The following is a 21,167-nucleotide window of genomic DNA, read 5'->3' as shown; positions in this document are numbered from 1 at the left end:
GCCTTTTCATTTCATTGATTATTTCCTTCACTGTGCAGAAGATTTTATTTTGGTGAAGTCCCAACAGTTTATTTTTGCTTTTATTTCCCTTGTTTGGGCAAGTTATTTAAACCGTCTAAGCCTTAACGTCCTCAGCTGTAAAACAGGGACAGTACTACCTAATTCCTGATGTTATGATGATCACATGACATGGTATAATTAAAGTTCTTAGTGCTGCCTCTGGTGTGAAGTGACCAAGTAACAGGGTTACTGGGTGCATGATCATAATTTTTATTCAAGTAGTAGGGCGGACAAAATGAAGTGTCTGTGGACGGGACATCAGTTCGCAGAGTGAAGAAGTGAGTGTGATATAAGAACTCCTGGGGTTGCGTGATTCAGGAAAGATGACTGCCAAGGGCACATGGTGGGGGACACAACAGTATCTGCTGTACTTTGTATCTTTAATTCCTACTTAAAGGTCTGGACCATCCATGGATTCAGGGGATTAGTTCAACTTCTAAGCAGAGGAGATGTAATAAGCACCAAACCAGACAGCATCACCACAGAATTAACTTCAGCCCACCGGTGCTAATTTAGGCTAGCCATTCACCTACTTCCCGGGTTGCATCTCTGTGATTTAGTCCCTACTGTGGTAGGTAGAATGCTGAAGGTGTCCTCATCCCCCGATTACTGTCCCCTCGCTATCCAATCAAACACTAACCGAGGTACTGCTGGGAAAGGTTTTCGCAGATGGAATTGAGGTTATGAACAAACAGAACCTAAACTGGGGAAATTATCCCGGGTTATCTGCTCTGCAGAAGCAGAAGCAGCAGAGTAAGGCAGAGAGAGGCAGCAGAGTGGTGGCCAGAAGAGCAATGAGGCAGAAGAAGAAGTCGGAGGGATTTGAAGCGATGGGCTCAGCCACTGCTGGGTTTGGAAGGTGAAGGGGTCATAAGCCCGGGGATGCAGGTGGTCCCTAGAAGCTGAGGAGGACTCCTGACTGACAGCTGGCAAGGAAACAGAGACCTCCGTCCTTCCTACAACCCCCCCAAAACTGGATTCTGTCAACTGTCTGAATGACCATGGAAATAGATTCTTCCCAAGATTTCCCAAGATGAGCCCAACTGGCTTACATTTTGATTTTGACAATGTGAAACCCAGAGCAGAGAAACCATCAACCATACTTGTGACCTACAGAAACGATGCAAAATAAATTTGTAGTCACTTGTTAAGCAGTGATAGGAAACGAACACACCCATCTTGTCCCAACGCAGCATACAGAAGATCATGTCATTTCCACCTGCAAGCACCTGCCACTCTTTGTGGGAGACTTTGTGCGGCCTCAGGAATCCACTTGGAAGTGCAGGGGAATTAACCCCGTCCTCCCGGGATCAGCCCTCAGCCAATGACAAAGTGGAACTGGTGGGTCCACCCCAGCTCCATCACCCCTCCTTAGCGCTATTCTTAGGTATGTCCCAGAGTTCCCTGGTGGGGTGAGGCCTTGTTCACACAGTGATAACCTGCTCATTAGCCCACCCTGCGCTAGGCTCCTTCCTTTCCCTGTCTTACTTCCTCACTCACACCTACTATGCTTCCTGGGATCACCTCCCAAATAAATGTCTTTCACCCACATCCTTGTCTTAGGGTCTACCTTGAAAGGAACCCAACCTAAGACACTGAACTCACGGGCCAGCTAAGGGTATAGGAAGTGAAAAAAGGTTGCTTTAACGTATTTCTCACATGAGAACTAAAGTAGATTTCCCGCTGGGGTTGCAGTCTGAGCAGGCAAGGAATGAACACAAAAGACTTGGTCTTTAGAGTAACACAGACATGGATTTGAATCCCTGCTGACCATTTAGTAACTGAGAAAAAACACAGGCATGTTGTCTAACCCCTCTGGGTCTGTGTTTCATCCTCTGTGAAATGAACTTGATAATGCCTGCCTTTTATCTTGTGAACTCTGTGTGGAGTAAAGCACCTGGTACACAGTAGGCACTTTATATGTGGCATTGTTATTAATTATTAGCTAAGAATAATGAGCATTCGGATGTCAATTTAAGTTTGGATTCAGATTTTAAATTTAAGTTAAATAAATATAGAAAGACTTAAATCTGAGGTTTACATTTAATTAAACTGAAATTATAACATTATGTGATACTATAGCCAGCAGTGATGGTCGCCAAACGCCTTTGGTTCTCAGATGGGAAACCCGAGGCTTACAGAGACAAAGAGCTTGCTTCAAGTCACAGAGCTAACTAGCATCGAACAGCAATCTCTTGCTAGTCAAAAAGTGACCCGACCCCAACTTTTCTGATGTGAAACACTGAGTGCCAAGCTAAGAATAGTCCTTTAGGAAACCTCTGTGTCACAAAACAAGCAGCATGGTGGCCAAGGAAAACAAGCAAGGGGACTTTTCTAAACTCCAGGGGCATTTTCCTCGGTCTCTTAACCAGCGTCGGCAAACAGTCTGGCTACACTCAGGAAAAGCTCTGTCAATTCACTAGGCTGCCTACACTTGTTCCTTTCCGCTTTGGAAATTCACCAGGGTTGGCTCATTTTGAAGATATTCCCATTAGTTCGTTCTTAGATCCCAAAACAGTAAGCGGAAACCTCAAGATAAGGCGTTGCCAAATAGGAAGCAAGGAAACACATTAAAATTGTAAGTCTCAGAATCGTGTAGGAAGTTCCAAGGGGGGAATCAGTAGAATTACAGGGTCCTTTGGAACAAGAAGGGGAGAATAAGTGAAGATCTACATACTCACGTTATTTCTTTAGCAGCTATTCTCTTTCCTTGGTGAAAGCCCACCGATTTTCCACGTATAAGAATTCCAAGCATTCACTCATCCCAGATATTCCTCGTTTTTGCCCAGCACTGTTACAAACGGGGCCTCTAGCCTTCCAGCAGAGAAGGTGTCTGAACTACAGTGACACTCCGGTCAAGATTCTGGTACCTAACAACTGAGCACCAGCCCTAAGACTTTCTTGATATTCTCTCCTGAATTAGGTGGCCCTGGGCCATTATATCTCTAAGTGGGGTGGGGTTTGGGCGTCTGCATCAAAATCACCTGAGATGTTCATTGAAAGTGCAGGTTCCTGGGTCCCATCCAGACCCAATGAGTCGGTGTCTCTGAATGTTGGACCTGAAGGCGTGCATTTTAGATAAACTACGCGGTGAGCCTCCTTCCTATGAAAGAAGTCTCCGAGCCCCACTCTCCTCCCAGGTGCGGGAGCTCAGGCGGAGAGAGAGCCCAGGGCTCCTGCCTGACCCAGCTGTTCTAAGAGAGCTACAAACTGCAATTGAGTGAACGTGCCCTCCCGGGGAACAAATTTGGAGGGAGCCTGACCAACTTTCCATCAAATAGGCTTATGTTTGGATCAAACAAGAAATGCCATTTTGTGCCATGATCTTCTTAATTTCGTTTAGCCATTTTGGGTGTGCAAGAAACATCACATTTGAATTCTGTAAACAGAACTGTATCTATATTGGGATCTCTCCTCCCTGACTTAGACTCTATGGAAGCACACCAGGTGTTGGCAGAGTAGAACGTGGGAAGAGAAGTCGGCAAGGTTTTTAAAAAAATCAGTGTTCAGCAATAGGGCTCAGCAGGGAGGGAACCAACCCAAAGCGTCAGGGAGGCCGCTGCCCTTGCCTGGCGGTTCCCTTCAGCAGCGAGGACCCAAAGCTAAAGCCACACCTTGAAAGTTGGTTTTGTCCCATGTGGTTCTGGCCGGTGCTGCCTTCTACTAAGCCCAATAGTCTCCTGCCCGTAGTTTTTATCTGTCCCCAGCTATTGATAGTGTACAGGATGCCTCTGGATAAAATTGGAACATTGGTCTCAGGAACCCCCAAATCATTTTTCTGGCTCTCTCTCGCTCCCTCAGGGATGCCTCTTTTCCATAAAAGTGAGAACGAGTCTGGGCACAGAAGGAAAAGTGGGTAAAGTCCTTGATGCCCATTAAAGGCTGGAGAGCAAAGGACAAACAACTTCCAGGAAAAGGGATGAAGAAGCCAAGAAGTGTGGCGCCTCACAGACGACAGAGCTGTGGTGGTGCAGCCTGGGGTGTGCCCGTGTTTGCACTGCCTTCTTTCCCCTTCTCTCAGTCTCCCCAGTGTGGAGGCTGTAAAGGAGCCAGAGTTGGAACCGAGAAGTCTCTGCACAGCAACCAGCATCTTCAGAGCCTGGGAGACTCGATGGGGCCTAGAGGCACCTCTAATCAGCCTGTTGCTCAGAGAAATTAGGTTTATTTGTGTGTGTGTGTGGGGGGGGGAGATAGTACCCAACAACCCTGGCTACTCAACTCTCCCCCAATTCCTTTAACTCGTCTTCCATCTCCAGCAAGTGGGCGCCCTCATGAGGATCCTGACAGTCGCCGTCACCCCCCTCCTGCCCCTCACTGTGCTGAGGTCTCTCCATGAGAGGGAGGCTGGGTCTGCTCACGGCCTCTGCAGCAACCCTCTGAGCCTGAGAAGAGCCTCTTAGCCCCCAGTACTCAGGCGCCCGGTTTGCTGGCCCAACCTCAGGGGCATATTCTGGGTGGATGCAAGATAACCGTAAGGGTGAGTAGGTTTGGAATATCAGACCTCTGGGGATCAATTACCTTTACTGCCAAATTTATTCCACTTTTTATGTCTCTTATCCCCCCCTTCTGCTATTGGGGCTCTCTCTCCGGAAGTTCTCTCGATGTAAATTAAGCCACAGAGAGAATTTGCTTTGAAATCGGGATCTTCTGGAAAGTGGGTGTAGAGGTCAACAAGTTTTTCTATGGAAATTCAAGTGATCCCCACTTACTGTCTCTAGCATTTAAATTAGACAAGATGCGGAGCTGGGGGCGTTCCGTCACCCCCAGAGAAACGTCAGTATGGAAAGCAGAATAAATGATATCATTTATGTCTCCTTCATTTGCATTTGGACACAGGATTCTTTAAACGGTGCTATACTTACTGTAAAAGTAATAGAGGGCCATTGCAAAAATTGTTGAAAATAGTCACGAAGAATATCAAACTTCCTCCCAATCTTGCCATCCAGAGATAGTCACTGTTAACATTTTGGTACAGTTTTGTTATTTTTGGCACATTCATAGCTTAAAAGTTTTAAGCAAAATTTGAGTCAATTAAATATGAGTACATATAGCTTTCATCTTCTTTTTTTTTTTTTTTCACTGAACAAATCATGAATAAATGTTTTCCAGACATGGACATCGAAATCTGTTTCCCATTCATCTTATTTTTAAGAAACAAAGCATGTCAAACATTTATTTCTAGTAATTTAGCTATACTAGCTAATTTACTAGGAGATACTATTTCTAGTAATTTAGCTATAACTATGCACAGAATTAGGTTAACAGATACCTTGTGACAGGTACCTCCGTGAGACAGGTACCTTAAAATGAGTTGAATTGGTAGGTGAGAGAGAGAGAGAGAGAAAAAAAACATTGGTGGCCCACTACTGACAGCCACACGTGAGGAAATTAAGAATAGTGGTCCACAGATCATAAAACTAAGTCTGAGTTTGCCTGCGTTCATGAAATCCTGGTTACTACCACAATTACACGAGAGATGCTGCTGATTAGCAAAGTTTTTAAACTTTTTAAAGACATCAGTTTATGTTACTAGAATTAATTCTCCCCCATTTGTGCCATATTAATAGAATTCACGTAAAATAAAAAAGCATGAGGGGCGTCTGGGTGGCTCAGTCGGTTATGCCTCCGAGTTGGCTCAGGTCATGATCCCACGGTTCATGGTTTCGAGCCCCGCGTCGGGCTCTGTGCTGACAGCTCGGAGCCCGGAGCCTGCTTCGGATTCTGTGTCTCCCTCTCTCTCTGCCCCTCCCCTGCTCATGCTTTCTCTCCCTCTCTCAAAAATAAATGCACGTTAAAAAAATGTTTTAAAAATGGTATGAACAGAGGTGAATTAACTTGGCGGCCCAGGGTTTCTGACATCACTGTAATTTTTTGGCGTTATGGACATTCCCGGGAAACTTTTTGGATGCTACTGGGGAATTCCTGTCTCCTGGGTTTGGACACATCCTCCTATTACTCACAGGAAGCCAGCGCCCCTATAAAGGGGCTGCCGCAGGAGCAGTGCTCTGCTGTTCTTGGCTGACTTCACCCAGAACTGCCAAGTGGCACAAGACAGAAGCAGCCAGCGACACGAGGAGTCAGACGCGGACGCCACCGCCTCACAAAACAGTAAGTGCAGCGTAAGGCCACGAAACAAGATTATCCATATGAACAGATAGGCAGAGAGCCTTTGGATAAACGGCCTGGGCAGGTTCTTGTTGTATTCAGACTTCGTTAAAATCTGGCTTTTCTCTTGCACCTAAATGATGAAAATCTTAACTTGCGTAGGCATTCATTCCCATCGACTTCTTTGAAACAAAGATGGGAGCGCTGTTATCTTTTACCTAAAATCTGCTGCTGCTGAAAACATCATTGTAGAATGAGCTCAGTGACCGGCTACCTAAAATTTCTTTCTGTAATGAATGTTGTACTTTTTCGCCCAGCAAGGCATTTCAAGACTCATCTTTTGATGACAAGAACCCTGGAAGTCATGACTGCTTCACGACTTCTCCCTGCTCTCACTCTTGGTAAGTCAATGTCATTCGTTAGACCAAGGTTTCTCATCCTTGACATTATGGGCAGTTTGGACAGGACAATTTCTCCCCGTGGCGGGGGGGGGGGGGGGGGGGGTGGGCTGTGCATTGTAGGGTGTTTTGCAGCAACCCGGTCTCTCCGCCCAGGGTGTTCTGCCCCGGGCTAAGGGCAATTTACTTTACCCCTTAGTGCCTCCCAATGTGTCAAGTGCTGATCATAAATGGCCTGCTTCCCAGAGGCCTTGTGAGGCTCCAGCAGCATGGAGAGGACCTCGGACAGTGCTTGGTGGCGCATATTCAGTACTCAAGAAAGCTCAGTTATTCTGATTATTATTCTACTGTAGTGGATATACTGGTAGATGGTGGTGGGCAAGTGCAGGGAGAGCATCAAGCGGGGGGCTCAGTCCCCAAAGATATGCGCAGTGAATGGCAGTTTCTCCATCTCTCCCCTTTCTTGCTTTGGAAAAGAGGAAAAAAACTTGAGTCATTCCCAAGGCTACCGCATGATGAAAATAAGAGTGCAAAGCCCAGTTAAAAGAGTCAAACCACAGCAGGACTAAACGTTCCATGCTTTTCACGCTTTCCTCTTCAGTGCTTCTCCTGCTTAAAGGGAGCAGAGCCTGGTCTTACAACGCCTCCACAGAAATCATGACTTTCGACGAAGCTAGTGAGTATTGCCAGCAACGGTACACGCATCTGGTCGCGATTCAAAACCAGGAAGAGATTCAGTACCTGAACTCCATCTTGAGCTACTCGCCAACTTACTACTGGATCGGAATCAGAAAGGTCAACAATACGTGGACCTGGATAGGGACCCAGAAGCCTCTGACCGAAGAAGCCAAGAACTGGGCTCCTGGTGAACCGAACAATAAGCAAAGCAATGAGGACTGCGTGGAGATCTACATCAAGAGAGACAAGGACGCGGGCAAGTGGAATGACGAGAGATGTAGCAAAAAGAAGCTTGCCTTGTGCTACACAGGTACGGGGCTCGGGGTAGCCCTGGGAGGCAGTTTCAGGGTGGGGGGCGTCTTGACAAGGTGCGGACAGTGTGCAAGAATTGGTCTCCGCTATGGTAATTTTACGTTCTAAACTACAGGGCTTTAAAACATCGTTTGGGAGATTACTTCTTTGACATTAGCAATCAAGGTCCAACCTCGCTGAGCTTAAAACTCGGCTTTCGCATTGGGTGAAGCACTTCAGTTAAGATCTCTGGCAGTCCGCGTCCCTGGCGACGTCGCCAATGATCTCTGTGGCACACTCATGATGCGAAGGAACGCATTCTAAGCACAGTAATGATCTTCCTCCCCACGGATTGTGTTTCCTGCAGCTGCCTGTACCCCCACATCCTGCAGTGGCCACGGCGAGTGTGTGGAGACCGTCAACAACTACACGTGCGAGTGCTACCCCGGCTTCAAGGGACTCAGGTGCGAGCAAGGTAAGCGTCGTGTCGCCTTTGCCTTCACTTGAGTTGGTAGCGCCATCCCGCGTCCCAGCTGGCTCTGGCGTCGGGTCTGCCTGTCTTCCCTTCCCTGGGCCACGTGGTGCCCGGTGGCGGTCAAGAGCCGAGGTCGTGAAGTCAGAGTCAGACCCCACCCCCAACCAGCTTCAAAGCCCAGATTTACCACTCTGACTTAGGGCACCTGGACCAGGTAGTTAAAAGTCCCCGAGTCCCAGCTGTGTCATTGCAAAAGGAGGCTAATAATGGTATCGGCTTCAATGGTGAGGCTGATCGGAATGAATGCATAGTGCCTGGCACATAGGAAGCGTAAACAGTAGTTACACCTTCCAGGGTTTTCTCACTTCATGCAAGATGACAGAGAGCAGCACTGATGTGGTTTCTCCTTTCAGCGGTGACCTGTCAAGCGCGGGAAGCCCCCGAGCACGGAAGCCTGGTTTGCACCCACCCTCTGGGGACCTTCAGCTACAATTCTTTTTGCTCTGTCAGCTGCGAAAAGGGCTACCTCCCAAGCAGCACAGAGGCCACACGGTGCACGTCCACGGGAGAATGGAGCGCCCCCGTTCCTGCCTGCAATGGTAAATCTCTCTCCGAATGCCCAGAACATTCTCAAACTCACCCTTCATTGCCTTGTTTTGTTTCGTTTTGTTTTGGACCCAACGTCACAACGTTTCCAAGACTCCAGGGAAAGTTCTTTCGGTTGTTTTTAGTAGGACTTCCCTTAGCCAATATGTATGGCCAATAGGGTGCCTGCTTGGTTTGAGAGAGGTTTATATCCCATGTTTGCCGTGGATGCTTCTCCGGCTCTGGTGACTTGTAAGCGAGTGCCCATAACAGCAGAACCCACTTGAGAAATCGTAATGACTTATCTTCTCCTGCTTAATCTCTCTCATGCAGTGGAGGTGGATTTAAGACCATGGGTAGTCAAGCAGCCCCCTTTTCTATTTTTCTCTTCAGTCTTTTTAATCTTTTAAGAGAGACAGAGAGAGAGAGAGAGGGAGAGAATCTCAAGAAGTCTCCGTGCCCAGCACAGAGTCCAATGGAGGGCTCAATCTCAGGCCCCCGGATCATGACCTGAGCTGAAATCAAGAGCCGGAGGCTTGACTAAGCCACCCAGGCGCCCCTCTCTCTCAGTCTTATCTTTCTAGGCCAGAGACAGAAGCTTTTGGCTTCCAGGTCCCGCTGGGCTGACATAAATGAATGTCCCGTGTTTGTCAGGACATAACAGGACATAAATCATGATCTAGAATCTGGGTTTTTTTCTTCGTTTTCGCCTTACATAACATAGATCAGGGACATCTAAGTAGACCAGAAACCACTCAGCATAGTCAGAGTATAAATCAATCAGAGAAGATGAAAGTATTAATAAAAAAGCATAAAAGTTTTACTGTGTGCGCGCATGTCCCCAAGACTTATCTTAGGACTTTGGGATCTGCCGTTTGAAGGCTGCTTCCTCACCCTGTTATAAACTCCAATTCAATAGGCAGCGAACATATCTGTAAATTTCATGGTGCTCTTTCAAATCCCCAGTGGTCGAGTGCGATGCTCTGACAAATCCTGCCAACGGAGTCATGGACTGTTCCCAAAGCTCTGGAAACTTCCCATGGAACACGACTTGTGCCTTTGAGTGTGAAGCAGGATTTGAACTAATGGGATCCCAGCGCCTCCAGTGTACCTCATCCGGGAAATGGGACGACGAGAAGCCAACGTGTAAAGGTAGAGTCGCTCCACATCAAGATTGACCATAAACATTCTTTTTCTCAACCTGTACTTGAAATTGCCCATAACTGGCAGGGATGAGAATGTGTCGAGGATGGCGTCATACGGAGAGGCACACTTAGTACCCGGATAAGCACTAAAACTTAATTCACTTTAAAGCAAGAGCAACAATGTGGAAAGCAAGCAGTTTTCGCTGTCGGGTACTGGTATTCTTGTAGGCAGATACAGCACAGAATGATTTCCAGTGGCACGAAGCCACAAGACCAGAATCAAGCTGCAAAGCAGACACATTTCATGCGCTACCTTCTTACCTTCTTTGCATTTTGGCATCATCTGTAAGCATCCAGGACCCATCAGTTGCTTTCTGACTACATAACCTTTTCGTCCTGACGGTAACTCCTTCGAGTGTCAGAGCAGTGCTCAGGAACCACTGGTTCCGTGAAAGGCCTCCCTTTACTGAATGCCATTGTCCGTGAAGGGACTGGCGTTCGGAGAAAACACAGGCATCTTCCCAGTTGTCCAGGGAGTCACGAAGAGCCTTGAGACCTCTGAGTGTTGCTTCGTCTATGATGAACCAGGTTCATTCATCAAACGCCAAGGGCCCTCCAGTTCCTCTGCAATGTTTTCTGACCATGATTTTGGTGTCTCAGCTTTTCAGTGCAAAGCCTTGTCCCGCCCAGAGAGAGGCTACGTGAGTTGTCTTCCTGCTGCTTCTGGAAGTTTCCAAAAGGGGTCCAGCTGTGAGTTCTTCTGCGAACAGGGATTTGTCTTGAAGGGACCCAAAAAGCTCCAGTGTGGCCCTACAGGCGAATGGGACAGTGAGGAGCCCACGTGTGAAGGTACAGTTTTTGTCTTTATTTTAACACAAAAACCATGGAAGGGCTGGAGACGTGACTACGTGCGAAACCCTGCCGCTGCCCGATACAAATTTCTAACAATGTGCTCGCTCCTGTGTTTCAGCTGTGAAGTGTGATGCCGTCCGGCAGCCCCAGCGTGGCTCTGTGACATGTACCCATTCCCCCGCTGGAGAGTTCACCTACAAGTCCTCCTGTGCCTTCAGCTGTGAGGAAGGCTTCAAATTGCGTGGGTCAGCTCAAGTCGAGTGCACATCTCAGGGCCAGTGGACGCAGGAAGTCCCCTCCTGCCAAGGTAGGACTGAATTTAGACCTTAAGGGGCCTTGGTCAAAAACTTCACATGTATCTGAACCTCGATTGCCCCACGGGCCTTGATCCTAACTTGCTACGAGCTGAGAACTAAGTAGTGCGTCTAAGTTACACCTGCTGATGGCTTTTCAATCAGGGTTAGACATTTTCCAGTAGATCTTTATTAACCGCCGCGCGTGTGCCTGTCGTTTGCAGCCGTACGATGTTCGGGACTGGTGGCGTTGGGAAAAATGAACGTGAGCTGCGACGGGGAGCCAGCGTTTGGCGCTGTGTGTGCGTTTGCGTGTCCTGAGGGCTGGACCCTCAACGGCTCCGCAGCTCTGACGTGCGATGCCACGGGACACTGGTCCGGGACGCCGCCTACCTGCGAAGGTGAAGCATTGACTGGTGGTGGTGGCCTGGGGGGACTAGACGGAAGAAGGGGAAAGCGAGGAACCATTCATTACGTTCAGGCCAAGGGGGGTTGCCAAGGTGAAAAAGCTGGTGACCATTTCATTTTATGGGCATAGAGGGAGAACCGAGGAGGTGACACTCGGGCGGAATAGGTAGAACTGGGAGGAGGGCGAAAAGGGGAGCCAGAGGTAAAAGTAGGGGGAAAAGGAGAGCAAGGGAGAGAGAAGAGAGTGCGGTAGGGACCCGGGCGCAGTGGGTGCTGCTCTTCAAGCCTGGCAGGTGAGGGCGCTCCTGGCCGTGGCCGCAGACAGGCCCACGCAGGTGGCTCGGGTCGATCTCAGGTCTCTAGTGCCCTGTCTCTCCCTCATGCATTGAAGTAGACGGCTTATCCATGTGCCAAGTAAAGGGCACAGAAAGACTTTACGTTCGGTTCCTTCTCGTGAAAGTTCTTCCCTCCTCTGTCTCCCTAGCTCCCACTGAGTCCGGCATTCCCTTGGCTGTTGGACTCACCGCCGCTGGGACCTCCCTCATGACGGTAGCATCATTTGTCCTCTGGCTTCTGAAACGCCTGCGGAAGAGAGGTAAGGGAGCTTGGGAACGTCCTCCAAAAATGTTTTTGAAAAATGTATTTTTTTTCCCCTCATTGGTGAGTCATGTTCTCTCCTGCACGTTTCTAACATTTTCTTTAATGTTTATTTATTTATTTTGAGAGAAAGAGAGCACAAGCGGGGGGGGGGGGGCAGAGAGAGAGGGGAGAGGGAGAGAGAATCCCGAGCATGGAGCCTGATGTAGGGCTCGGACTCGCAAACTGTGAGGTCATGACCCGAGCTGAAATCAAGAGTCAGACATTTAACCGATCGAGCCACGCCGGTGTCCCCTCCCTTGCCCATCTCGGCAGTAACTAGACTCTAGTTACGAAACACTAATAAACTGCAGTATAATTGAGCAGTGGTCCTAGGGAAAGAGTTTACAGTACAGCTTGAAGTGGGGAGGGGTTTTAGGAAATAAAAATGTTAGTTGTGTTCACAGCAGACAACTCCAGGGGGTGCCATTCACATGGAATTCTGTGGTTCCCCTCGGAGTGGGTGCAGTGAGCCTGCCATGATGGGTGCTCCCGGGAAGTGGCTAAAACGGCTCCAAAACACTTATTTGGAATACAGGCTTCAATGTGGGAAATCTCCTAGGGAATACGCCAACGCGTGTAGCCACACTCACAGTTTGGCTCTGCAGAATATTTGACATTTTTTAAAATTAAGTTCTGACATTTATAAAATAGGACCCTTCACGTAAAATCTAGATTTGGGACTTCTCATGAAAAACGGGCAGATGAACTTGGCAAGCTGAGCGGGTAGCTATTGGCCAGCATTAGAAAGCTGCTGGGCCCCTAGGACGAGGGTGCATTTCACGCCCGCTGCCCCCAAGCTGTGTTTGCACTCTGATTATTACAGGGGCCCTGAAGGCATTGGGTTTGCAATCCCTGGAGGATAGAGTCATATTGTTTCTGAATTTAATACGGCCCTGAGAGTCTTTTAGTCCAACTTAATGGTTTTCTTTTTCTTGCAGCAAAGAAATTTGTTCCTGCCAGGTAAGTTGCATTCTTGTCCAAAGCATGCCTTTGAACATTCTACACATTTTTCCCCGTTCATGTCGGAAAACGGTGCTTTACTTAGTGTTTTTATGTACTCCACAGCAGCTGCCAAAGCCTCCAATCAGATGGATCCTACCAGATGCCTTCTGAGTCCCTTTAAGTCCAAAGGAATCAGGTAAGACTTGAAAACCACATATGATTTTGAGAGAGCATATCCTCCAAATCACCACCTTCACGGTGTTGGATGGAAAACTGTTTCATTTCTTTGCAGAAGGACAGGAAGAAGGGTCTGGGCTTTATTGAGTCATTTCACTTGTGAAAGTTATTAATAAAAATGATGACAGCTAACCTTTATGTGGCACTTAGTATCTTCCAGAAACTGTTCTGAGTTGGGAATTCTAGGAGATAGAGACTTGTTGCTGTATTTCCTGTTATACAGATGAAGAACACGAGAGACAGACAAGTTAAATAACTTGCCTAAAATCTCAAAGCTAGTGAGTGACATAGCCAGAATTCAAACCTAGGCAGTCTGGTTCTAGAATCTGTGCTCTGCTTTGTGAGAATTGTGAAGGGTCAAGTCCCCCTCACCTCCCCCCCCCCCGCCGAATAGATTTTGTTAATTAATAGTCTTTATTTTTTAAGGCAGTTTTAGGTTTACAAAAAAAATTAGCAGAAACTGGACTCCCAACATACTCCCTCACCCTCCAATTTCCTTTGTTATCAACATCCTGTATTAGTGTGGCATTTTGTTACAATTGATGGGCCAATATTGATACGTTATTATTAGCTAACGTTCACCCTTTATATTAGTGTTCTCTCTTGGCTTTGTATATTTTACAGGTTTTGACAAGTGTGTAATGACTTATATCCACCATTAGAGTATCATATAGAATAGTTTCGCTGCCCTAACTGAATAGGGCTTTGAGGTTCATAGGTGGACTCCCCCGTGACAGTGAACACGGCGGTCCGTGGTAGACGGTGAATTTTGTTGTTGCTGTGAATACAGAATATTAAGCGTCCTGATGGCATGCTCTCTCTGTTCGCAGGAACACGGTTTCCTCCAGGGAACTAGAGCAATGCCCTGAGGATGGCAAGGACAGAGAGCCCTCCTCTGGTCTCTGGCCCTCCTCACCTCCCACACCTGCTGCCTTTAAGCTGGGAGCGAGGCACCCATGAGGACTGCACCCATCCAGACTCCAGTGAGCAAGGCCAGTCTGCCATCAGCGAGTCAGCCTTCTCTTCGCTGTTCTCTGTGTCTGGAAAGTACTGGCTGATGGGGGGAAAGCATATTCTCTTCCAGGCAAATGTGAAGGGACCCGGGCTCCACGATCTCAAGAATTCCCGTTCTATCTCTCCGCCCCGCTCACTGTGAGATCTCAGTGGAGAACCACAGGATTTTGTGGCCTTGCTTCTTTCTTTTGCCCCTCACGGTGTCTCTGCTGATTACACGGTTGCTGGCATGGGGCTGAAATATTGTCAAGAGTTTAGGGGAAACCGCTTGGCCAAAGATATTCTATCACCGACGTGAAAAAAAATGACAATTTTGTAATGCCCCCAGGCGAGTGCATGGGGAAATCCTACTTAATGCTCTGTGCGAGGATGACTAAAGCACAGTCTTAATCACTTTTCTCCCTGTGGGATTCACTGCTTTTGAAAGTGCCGTAAGGGATTGTGCTCTCTTTATTTGCATTGACGACAGGACAATCTTCCCTAATTCTTAATTCAGTGTATGTCTTGTAGAGACTCTAAAATATGTACACATTAGGACTGCAACAGGGTAGAAGTGACTTATCCTAGATCTTTCTAATGTTCCACCTGTAGTAAATTTATTTCAAAAAAGGGCAAGTACTGTTTATAATGTTAACCAGGGTGAAGTTCTAAATTTTTTGTTCCCGTTGCTTTTCAAAACATTAGTATCAGCACAGTAGAATCTGAATGGCACGCACTTACACACTGTCAGCTCTTTTTCCAGAGGTAGGTGGTTTTCCATGATGAAAACCTTCCACGGGGCCAAATGTTCTGATTTGCTAAAAGCAGAAATGCAGACAGACGAAGGTACAACTCTTTGAATGTCTCTGTTGACAAAAACATGTAGTCATACGGATGTGCTTTAGCATTTCTCCAAAGACGTTTGTCAGGGGTGACGTGTCCACATATAATTCTCATATATTACATTAGATTTTAAATCCATGATAGGAACTCACCTTGTAAAAGATTTGTCTGGTGGGTTTTTTGAAAAGTGGAGACTTTTAATATTTATTCCTTAATTGTGTTATTCTGTTTGTTAGAGTGTTCGTGAAGAGAGGAAAGTCAGTATGAATGAGCATATGTATTTATTTATCAGGGAGTTTAAAATTCCTCAGGGACCCCCACTGATCGTTGGCAGTGAGAAATTCTTGGCCAGTCCATTGCCCAAGCTTCTCGCTCCGTCTTGCAAGTTACGTGAGAATCAAAACTCTCCCACACGTACATTAACTTAGCATGTGTTGAAAATCAAAGTTTCTGACAAATGCGGGCTGCGTGTTGGTAAAGGCAAAGCCCTAAGTAACCAGGGAGGTATGCTAAGTGTCAGAACGGTAGAGAATTTTAAGGGGCAAAAGAACTCTGGAAAATAAGGGAGAGAGAAATAAACAACTACTGCCAGCAGACTACCTATAGAATGAATTATTATTTTCTCTGAAATTGTTCGAATGTTGTAAATATTTATACTGTGATGTAAATAGCTGTGTGAAATGCAAATATGGTCCGTGTTTTAAACGGTTTTTAAAACGGGTTTTAAAAAGCATTTTAAATTATGATTCAAAATATTTTACAGTTTTTTAAAGTATGTATTTATTTAAGCTTATGCCATACCTATTTTGTATGTGACGTGGCCAGTGCAAAGTTTGATAATAAACGTGTTTATGTTTAGTGCTGTGTGTAGGTTCTTTCTTAAAAATTCAATTTTATTTGGATAAAATTCGCATGCCGTAACATTCACCCTTTTTTCAGTGGATGGTCCGGTAGTTTTGGTACATTCATAAGAGGGTACAAACATCCCTGCAAAAGAGTTGTGGCTATAATCCAGGAGATTTTGTTCTTCTCCCTAATCTCCCAATGGTGCCAAATCCTATCAACACTTCTCTTAATAACCCGTAACCAGCCATGTTCTATTCCCACGGACAGCCTCGGAACAGACCCTTGTCACCATCCCTGGATTACATGATAAAATCCCCATGAACTCGTTGGTCTCCAGTCTCTGAATCGGCTGCTGGGAGGGACTGTGGACCCAAGTCATTGACACAGCCCTCAAGTCATACAAAATATCATCTTTTCCTGTCTCCCAGCCTCACTTTACACCATGCCTCTTTAGACATTGCATTCCATCCAGGATGGAGAGCTGTGTCTGCCCACTTTGGTGTCTTTGAACACGCTGGGTTGTTTCACCTGGAGTTACCTACCCCCATCAAGGACAACCTCCCCCCCACCCCCCAAGCCACACACACTCCATTCTTTGCCTGCTGTCCTACTCAGGTTTCAGGTTCTCTGCTCACATGTCCCTTCGTGACAATAGGCTCCTTAGAGTAGCTCACCTCTTCGATGCTCTCACAGCCCATATTTTTCTGCCTTCCTTTAATTACAATGAAATAATCTGTGTAATTGTTGAATACTTGTCTTTTCTACTAGATTCTAAGTGCCTTAAGGGTAGGAACACATTACCTTGTTCATTGCTGTGTTCCTAGAATGTAGCAGATTTCCGATACACGGTAGATACTCAGCAAATATGTTTTGAACGAATGAATCAATCGGTGGATGAACAAATACAGATTTGGGCTCATGATAAGGAGCAGGACCCCTTTTCTCAAAGGGAATGAGTTGTCTCAGAAGGCAAAGTTTAAAACCCTATTAGGGAGACAGGATATGTTTGGCAACAGGATGGAACAGAATGGAAATGAAGAAGAAATAGAGGAACTAGTTAATGGCCTGAAGGTTCAGTGAGGTAGGATGAAGAAGTGTCGCAGTGAGATACTTGAGCACCAGATTTACAAGAATAGGTGGCCACAATTAAAGAGTGGGATGCTGGAGTACGTGATTGTAGAGGTGACACCGTTTTGGGTGATGTCAAAGTTGAGGCTGTGTCCAGGGAAGAGGGTAGTTGAAGCTGAGTGGGGGAGGATGTTATTGGAGATCTAGGCCCCCAGTCGTGGGGTTACTGGTTGTTGTGTGAGACTGTGCATTCCTTCTACCCACGATAAACTCATGTTGGAAACTGCAGTGAACACAGCCTGGGTCGGTTGCAGGCATCTGTGATGGGGGTGTAGGCACAAGGGAAGGGCACTTCCTTTTATGGACCTAGGGCTTCTGCTTTCAATGGCACTCAGTGAGCCTTCCTTCAGCCATCTCATGGTGGGCAAATAGTCCCCCAGCATTGGTTTCAATCTCTCCAGGGTTTTGTGATGGCTTATAATGCTCGCCCACTCACTCTAGTTCTGCCCTTTGGGGAGCACAGGATAACTGAGAGACTACTATTCTCCACCCTCTCCCCCGGCCACCCTTCAAGTGACTGCTAACATGTCCTGTGACCTTGCCTACCCCAAATCTCTTCAGATTGAAGGTGCACCATTTTTAAAATTGTTATTGAGGTGAATGAAGTTTATATAACATAAAAGCAACCATTTTAAAGCGTACAATCTAGAGTGATACCTAGTGCGTTCCTAAGGTTGTGCAGTCACCACCTCTATCTTGTTAAAGATACTCTCATCAAAAGGAAATCTTGTACCCATTAAGCAGTTGGTCCCCATTACCCCCTGCCCTCCCCGCCCCTGGCAACCACCAGTTTGCTTTCTGCCTCTATTGATTTACCTATTCTAGATATTTCATATGAATGAGATCACACAATATCTGGCCTTTTGTATCTGGCATCTTTCACTAAGCATAATGCATTCAAGGTACATCCTCATCATAACCTGTATCTGTACTTTGTTCCATTTTGTGACTGAATTACATCCCATAGTATAGATGAATGTGCACTCAATTTAAGCCAAACTTCTCACTGTATTCTCAAGAAAAATGCTTTCAACAAACACAAAATCCATTCATAGGACTCAGAAGCATCCATTTGAAAAATGCTTTGATAAACGCCAAAACCACAGCACGGATGCCCTCAGTGAGAGGAACTTGGTGAGGGGCATGGTGATGTGGTCTGAGTTCTCTAGAAATCTAACTTGATATAAGGTCAGAATTTAAATGTATAGGAGAATGAATAAATTGCATTTTTTATCTGACCATTTCACTAAATAACTCTCCCTACACTTCAGAAACCAACGTTGGATGGACCTGAGGTTTCTTCCCTCCATCAAGGGCCCGGAATTCTGGTACACCATGTAGACATAGTTCAGATCTGGAGCCTAAAGGTAGTTGTGTCTGGGTGCCAGATGACCTAAACTGACTTTCTGAAGAAAACCCTGGATTGGTATATGGTTTTCAAAGAAGAACAAAAATGTCCAACAAACCTTAGAACAACAAAGACATCCAACGAAAGAGTAAGACTGGAAAAAAAAGAAAGGAGATATAAAGTCTTTTCTTAGTAAAAGAAAAAGACACTTGTAGCTTATGACCCCAAAGGGGTTCGTTTATCCATTTATTCATCCATTGGCTCAATTGACATTTATTGAATGCTGGACCTTCTGCTTCTGAAAATGTAGAGGATTGATATTCTGAAAACTCTACTGCTCTGATCTTTTGCATTTCCAGGTGGATTATAATAACCTGTTTAAATGAATAGCTGAGCTTCCAAAAAAGAATGGAACCCCGGAGGACAAAAATGATTAGGAAGCAGGCACCTGACCAATGTAAGAGCTTGTGAGCCAATGTGAGAACTTTAGATTTTACTCTGAGTAGGCTGGAAAACCGCCGGAGGGGTTTGAGCAGAACAATGGTCTGACTTGTATTCTCTCGTGCTGGGTATCTTCTTTCCCTTGGCTACCCTCCCTCACCATCCATGCATTCTCAGGCCTCCCTGCCCTATGTCCCAGGAGGCTGGTTCCTGCAGACTGCATCACTGGTGGGCTGGTGCCTGATTGGTTTGACTAGTAAGAGGCCCTACAGGAGATCAAAGAGAAAGAGGAGAGAGTGGTCAGCGTATGTCTTACTCAGCCTTTCCCTGCTTGGGTATTCTCTCTAGAAGCAGTTGCAACTCTCTTCCACTACAGCTCCTGATGGGCAGCCTTTCCTGTAGGATTGCAATTCTCATTGGGTTCTGATAACACTGTCTCCTCCCTTGAATCTTCAGTCCCAGGGATACAGCTGCTTCCTGCTACTTCCAGTCCCTGGATGCTTCATTTTCTCTTGTTTATTTTCTTAGTCTTGCCCAGCCTACGTAAGTGGTCTCTCTACTAAAGGCTCTTCAGCAGGTGAAGGCTTCACTCACCAGGGGCGAATTCTGTTTCTGGCTGGGACCCTGAATGATATGCATTTTAACTAAATCACTTAAATTGTTCTGTTGAAAACAGACCATAAGAGGAAAGGGGTAGAAACATGGAGTCTTGATGTGGGGGGCTTTTGCAATAATATAGATGAGAGATGATGGTGGTCTCAATGAATCATAGAATGGAAGTGATTGAATATTTTGATGGTAAAGCCAATAAAATTTGCTAACATATTGGATGTGATTGGTCAGAAGAAGAGGGAGAGCTCAGTTAACTCCAAAGCCTTTGGCTAAAGTAACCGGAAGAATGGATTTATAACTTGGAGAGATAGCAAGAGGCTTGGGAAGAGGAATTCAGAAGTTCGGTTTGGCACATGTAAAATTTGACAGGCTTTTTCAACAACTAAAAGGAGATATCCAGTGGGCATTGGGCTGGGAACAGTCCTGGCTGGAAATACAAATTTGGGACTCATCACCATTTAGATGGCTCTTCAAAGTTAAGAGGCTGGCTTGGATCACCACATCAGTGAAGGGAGAACTGCTAAGGCGTGGAAAATGGAGAGATGAGGGCATATCAACAAACGAAACAGAGAAGGAACAGTCCATGAAGTAGGAGGAAAACCAGGGGCTGACTGGTGAAATAAGATGAGAACAGAGGGTCGGTTGTGCTGGCTTTAGTGAAGGGGAGGACCTTGGTGGGAGCAGTCTCAGGGAAGCGCTGTGATTGAAGATCTGATTTGGGCAAGGGTCAAGGGAGAATTGAAGAAGACTTAGAAACACAAGTCTAGACGTTCCTTCGGGCATAACAGTAGGCATATTGGCACTTCACAAGGCTCCTTGGCTCCAGGTTTGTCCCCACTTCAGCTTGTCTTCCAAGCTCCTGGCAGACGATGTGCAGCCTAATAATCAAGAGCATGAGCATCAGAACCAACTGGCTTGGGGTCCAAACCCCAGCTGTGTCTCTTACTAGCTTTGGGACTAAGCCCAACTTTCTTAAGCTCTCTGAGACTCTTTTAAAATGGGGGCAACGACAGTGCCTGCTGGTGAATAGTGGTACTTAACCTTCCTAAAGGTTAAATAAGGTGATACATATGGAGGGTTGAGCTCTATGGCTACTGCCGTTGTTACTGATGTCTTTTAAAAAATACAAATCTGATTATGTCATAACTCTTACTTTCCATTGCCCTCCATAATATAGGTCCTAACTTCATATGAAGTCTAGTTCCTTCACATGTGACACAAAAAAAACCCACAAAAGTACTCTAGGGCCCCAAACTCCTTAGGGTAAAAAGGTGGAGCTGCTTTGCTCTCTTTAGAGCTTAACTTTAGGAGGTGCCATTAATGAGGACTTCCACTAGGGGGCGAGCAAGGAAAGAGGGAGAAGGAACTAGGCGTCAACCTGTCAGGTGAGCAGAAGTTTAACAGACATCGTAAAAGGGAAGAAAAAATAGGAAAAAAAACAGAGAGGGAGGCAAACCATAAGAGACTGTTAAGTACAGAGAACAAACGAGGGTTGCTGGAAGGGAGGTGGATGGGGGATGGGCTAAATGGGCGATGGGCATTAAGGATGAGCACTGGGTGTCATATGTTAGAGCTGAATCGCTGGGTTCTTCTACTCCTGAAGCCAAGACTACACTGTATGCTAACTAACTTGAATTTGAATTTGAACAAATTTGGTCCGAAATGCTGTTTTCATTGCGTGATGTTTTTAATTATCTGGGGCCCTTTACCATGGATGGCCAAGAGTTAAGTGCAGTACTTATTCAAAAAGAGAAGAGAGAGAGATGGGGGGTGGGGAGGAGAGAAAGAGGAGGAGGAGGAGGAGGAGGGAAGGAGGGAGGGAGGAAAGGAAGATAAAAGGGAAGGATG

At 46.3% G+C, this 21,167-nt stretch overlaps 2 protein-coding genes across 14 annotated transcripts in view; both read left to right on the top strand.

The window, feature by feature from the left end:
- The window catches only part of SELP (selectin P), a 1,134,746-nt gene that overhangs the window by 1,022,179 nt on the left and 91,400 nt on the right, over window positions 1-21,167 (top strand). The gene's annotated exons all lie outside the window — the stretch shown is intronic.
- On the top strand, window positions 6,077-15,802 carry SELE (selectin E). Of its 2 annotated transcripts, none has more exons than XM_011290902.3 (13): window positions 6,077-6,168; window positions 6,483-6,566; window positions 7,165-7,551; window positions 7,900-8,007; window positions 8,421-8,606; window positions 9,559-9,744; window positions 10,398-10,586; window positions 10,708-10,896; window positions 11,107-11,283; window positions 11,775-11,885; window positions 12,868-12,889; window positions 12,995-13,067; window positions 13,939-15,802. In XM_011290902.3, the coding sequence occupies exons 2-12, from the start codon at window positions 6,509-6,511 to the stop codon at window positions 13,050-13,052; spliced, it is 1,671 nt and encodes a 556-aa protein (XP_011289204.3). In that variant the 5' UTR covers window positions 6,077-6,168; window positions 6,483-6,508; the 3' UTR covers window positions 13,053-13,067; window positions 13,939-15,802. The 2 variants fall into 2 exon arrangements, with proteins under 2 accessions (XP_011289204.3, XP_044905067.1); XM_045049132.1 differs by having other exon boundaries at window positions 6,094-6,168; window positions 6,487-6,566.

The sequence above is a fragment of the Felis catus genome, chromosome F1 (assembly GCF_018350175.1).
Source record: "Felis catus isolate Fca126 chromosome F1, F.catus_Fca126_mat1.0, whole genome shotgun sequence".
Lineage (NCBI taxonomy): Eukaryota > Metazoa > Chordata > Mammalia > Carnivora > Felidae > Felis > Felis catus.
The sequence above is the reverse complement of the archived record's forward strand: the minus strand, read 5'-3'. Positions and strand labels throughout refer to the sequence as shown.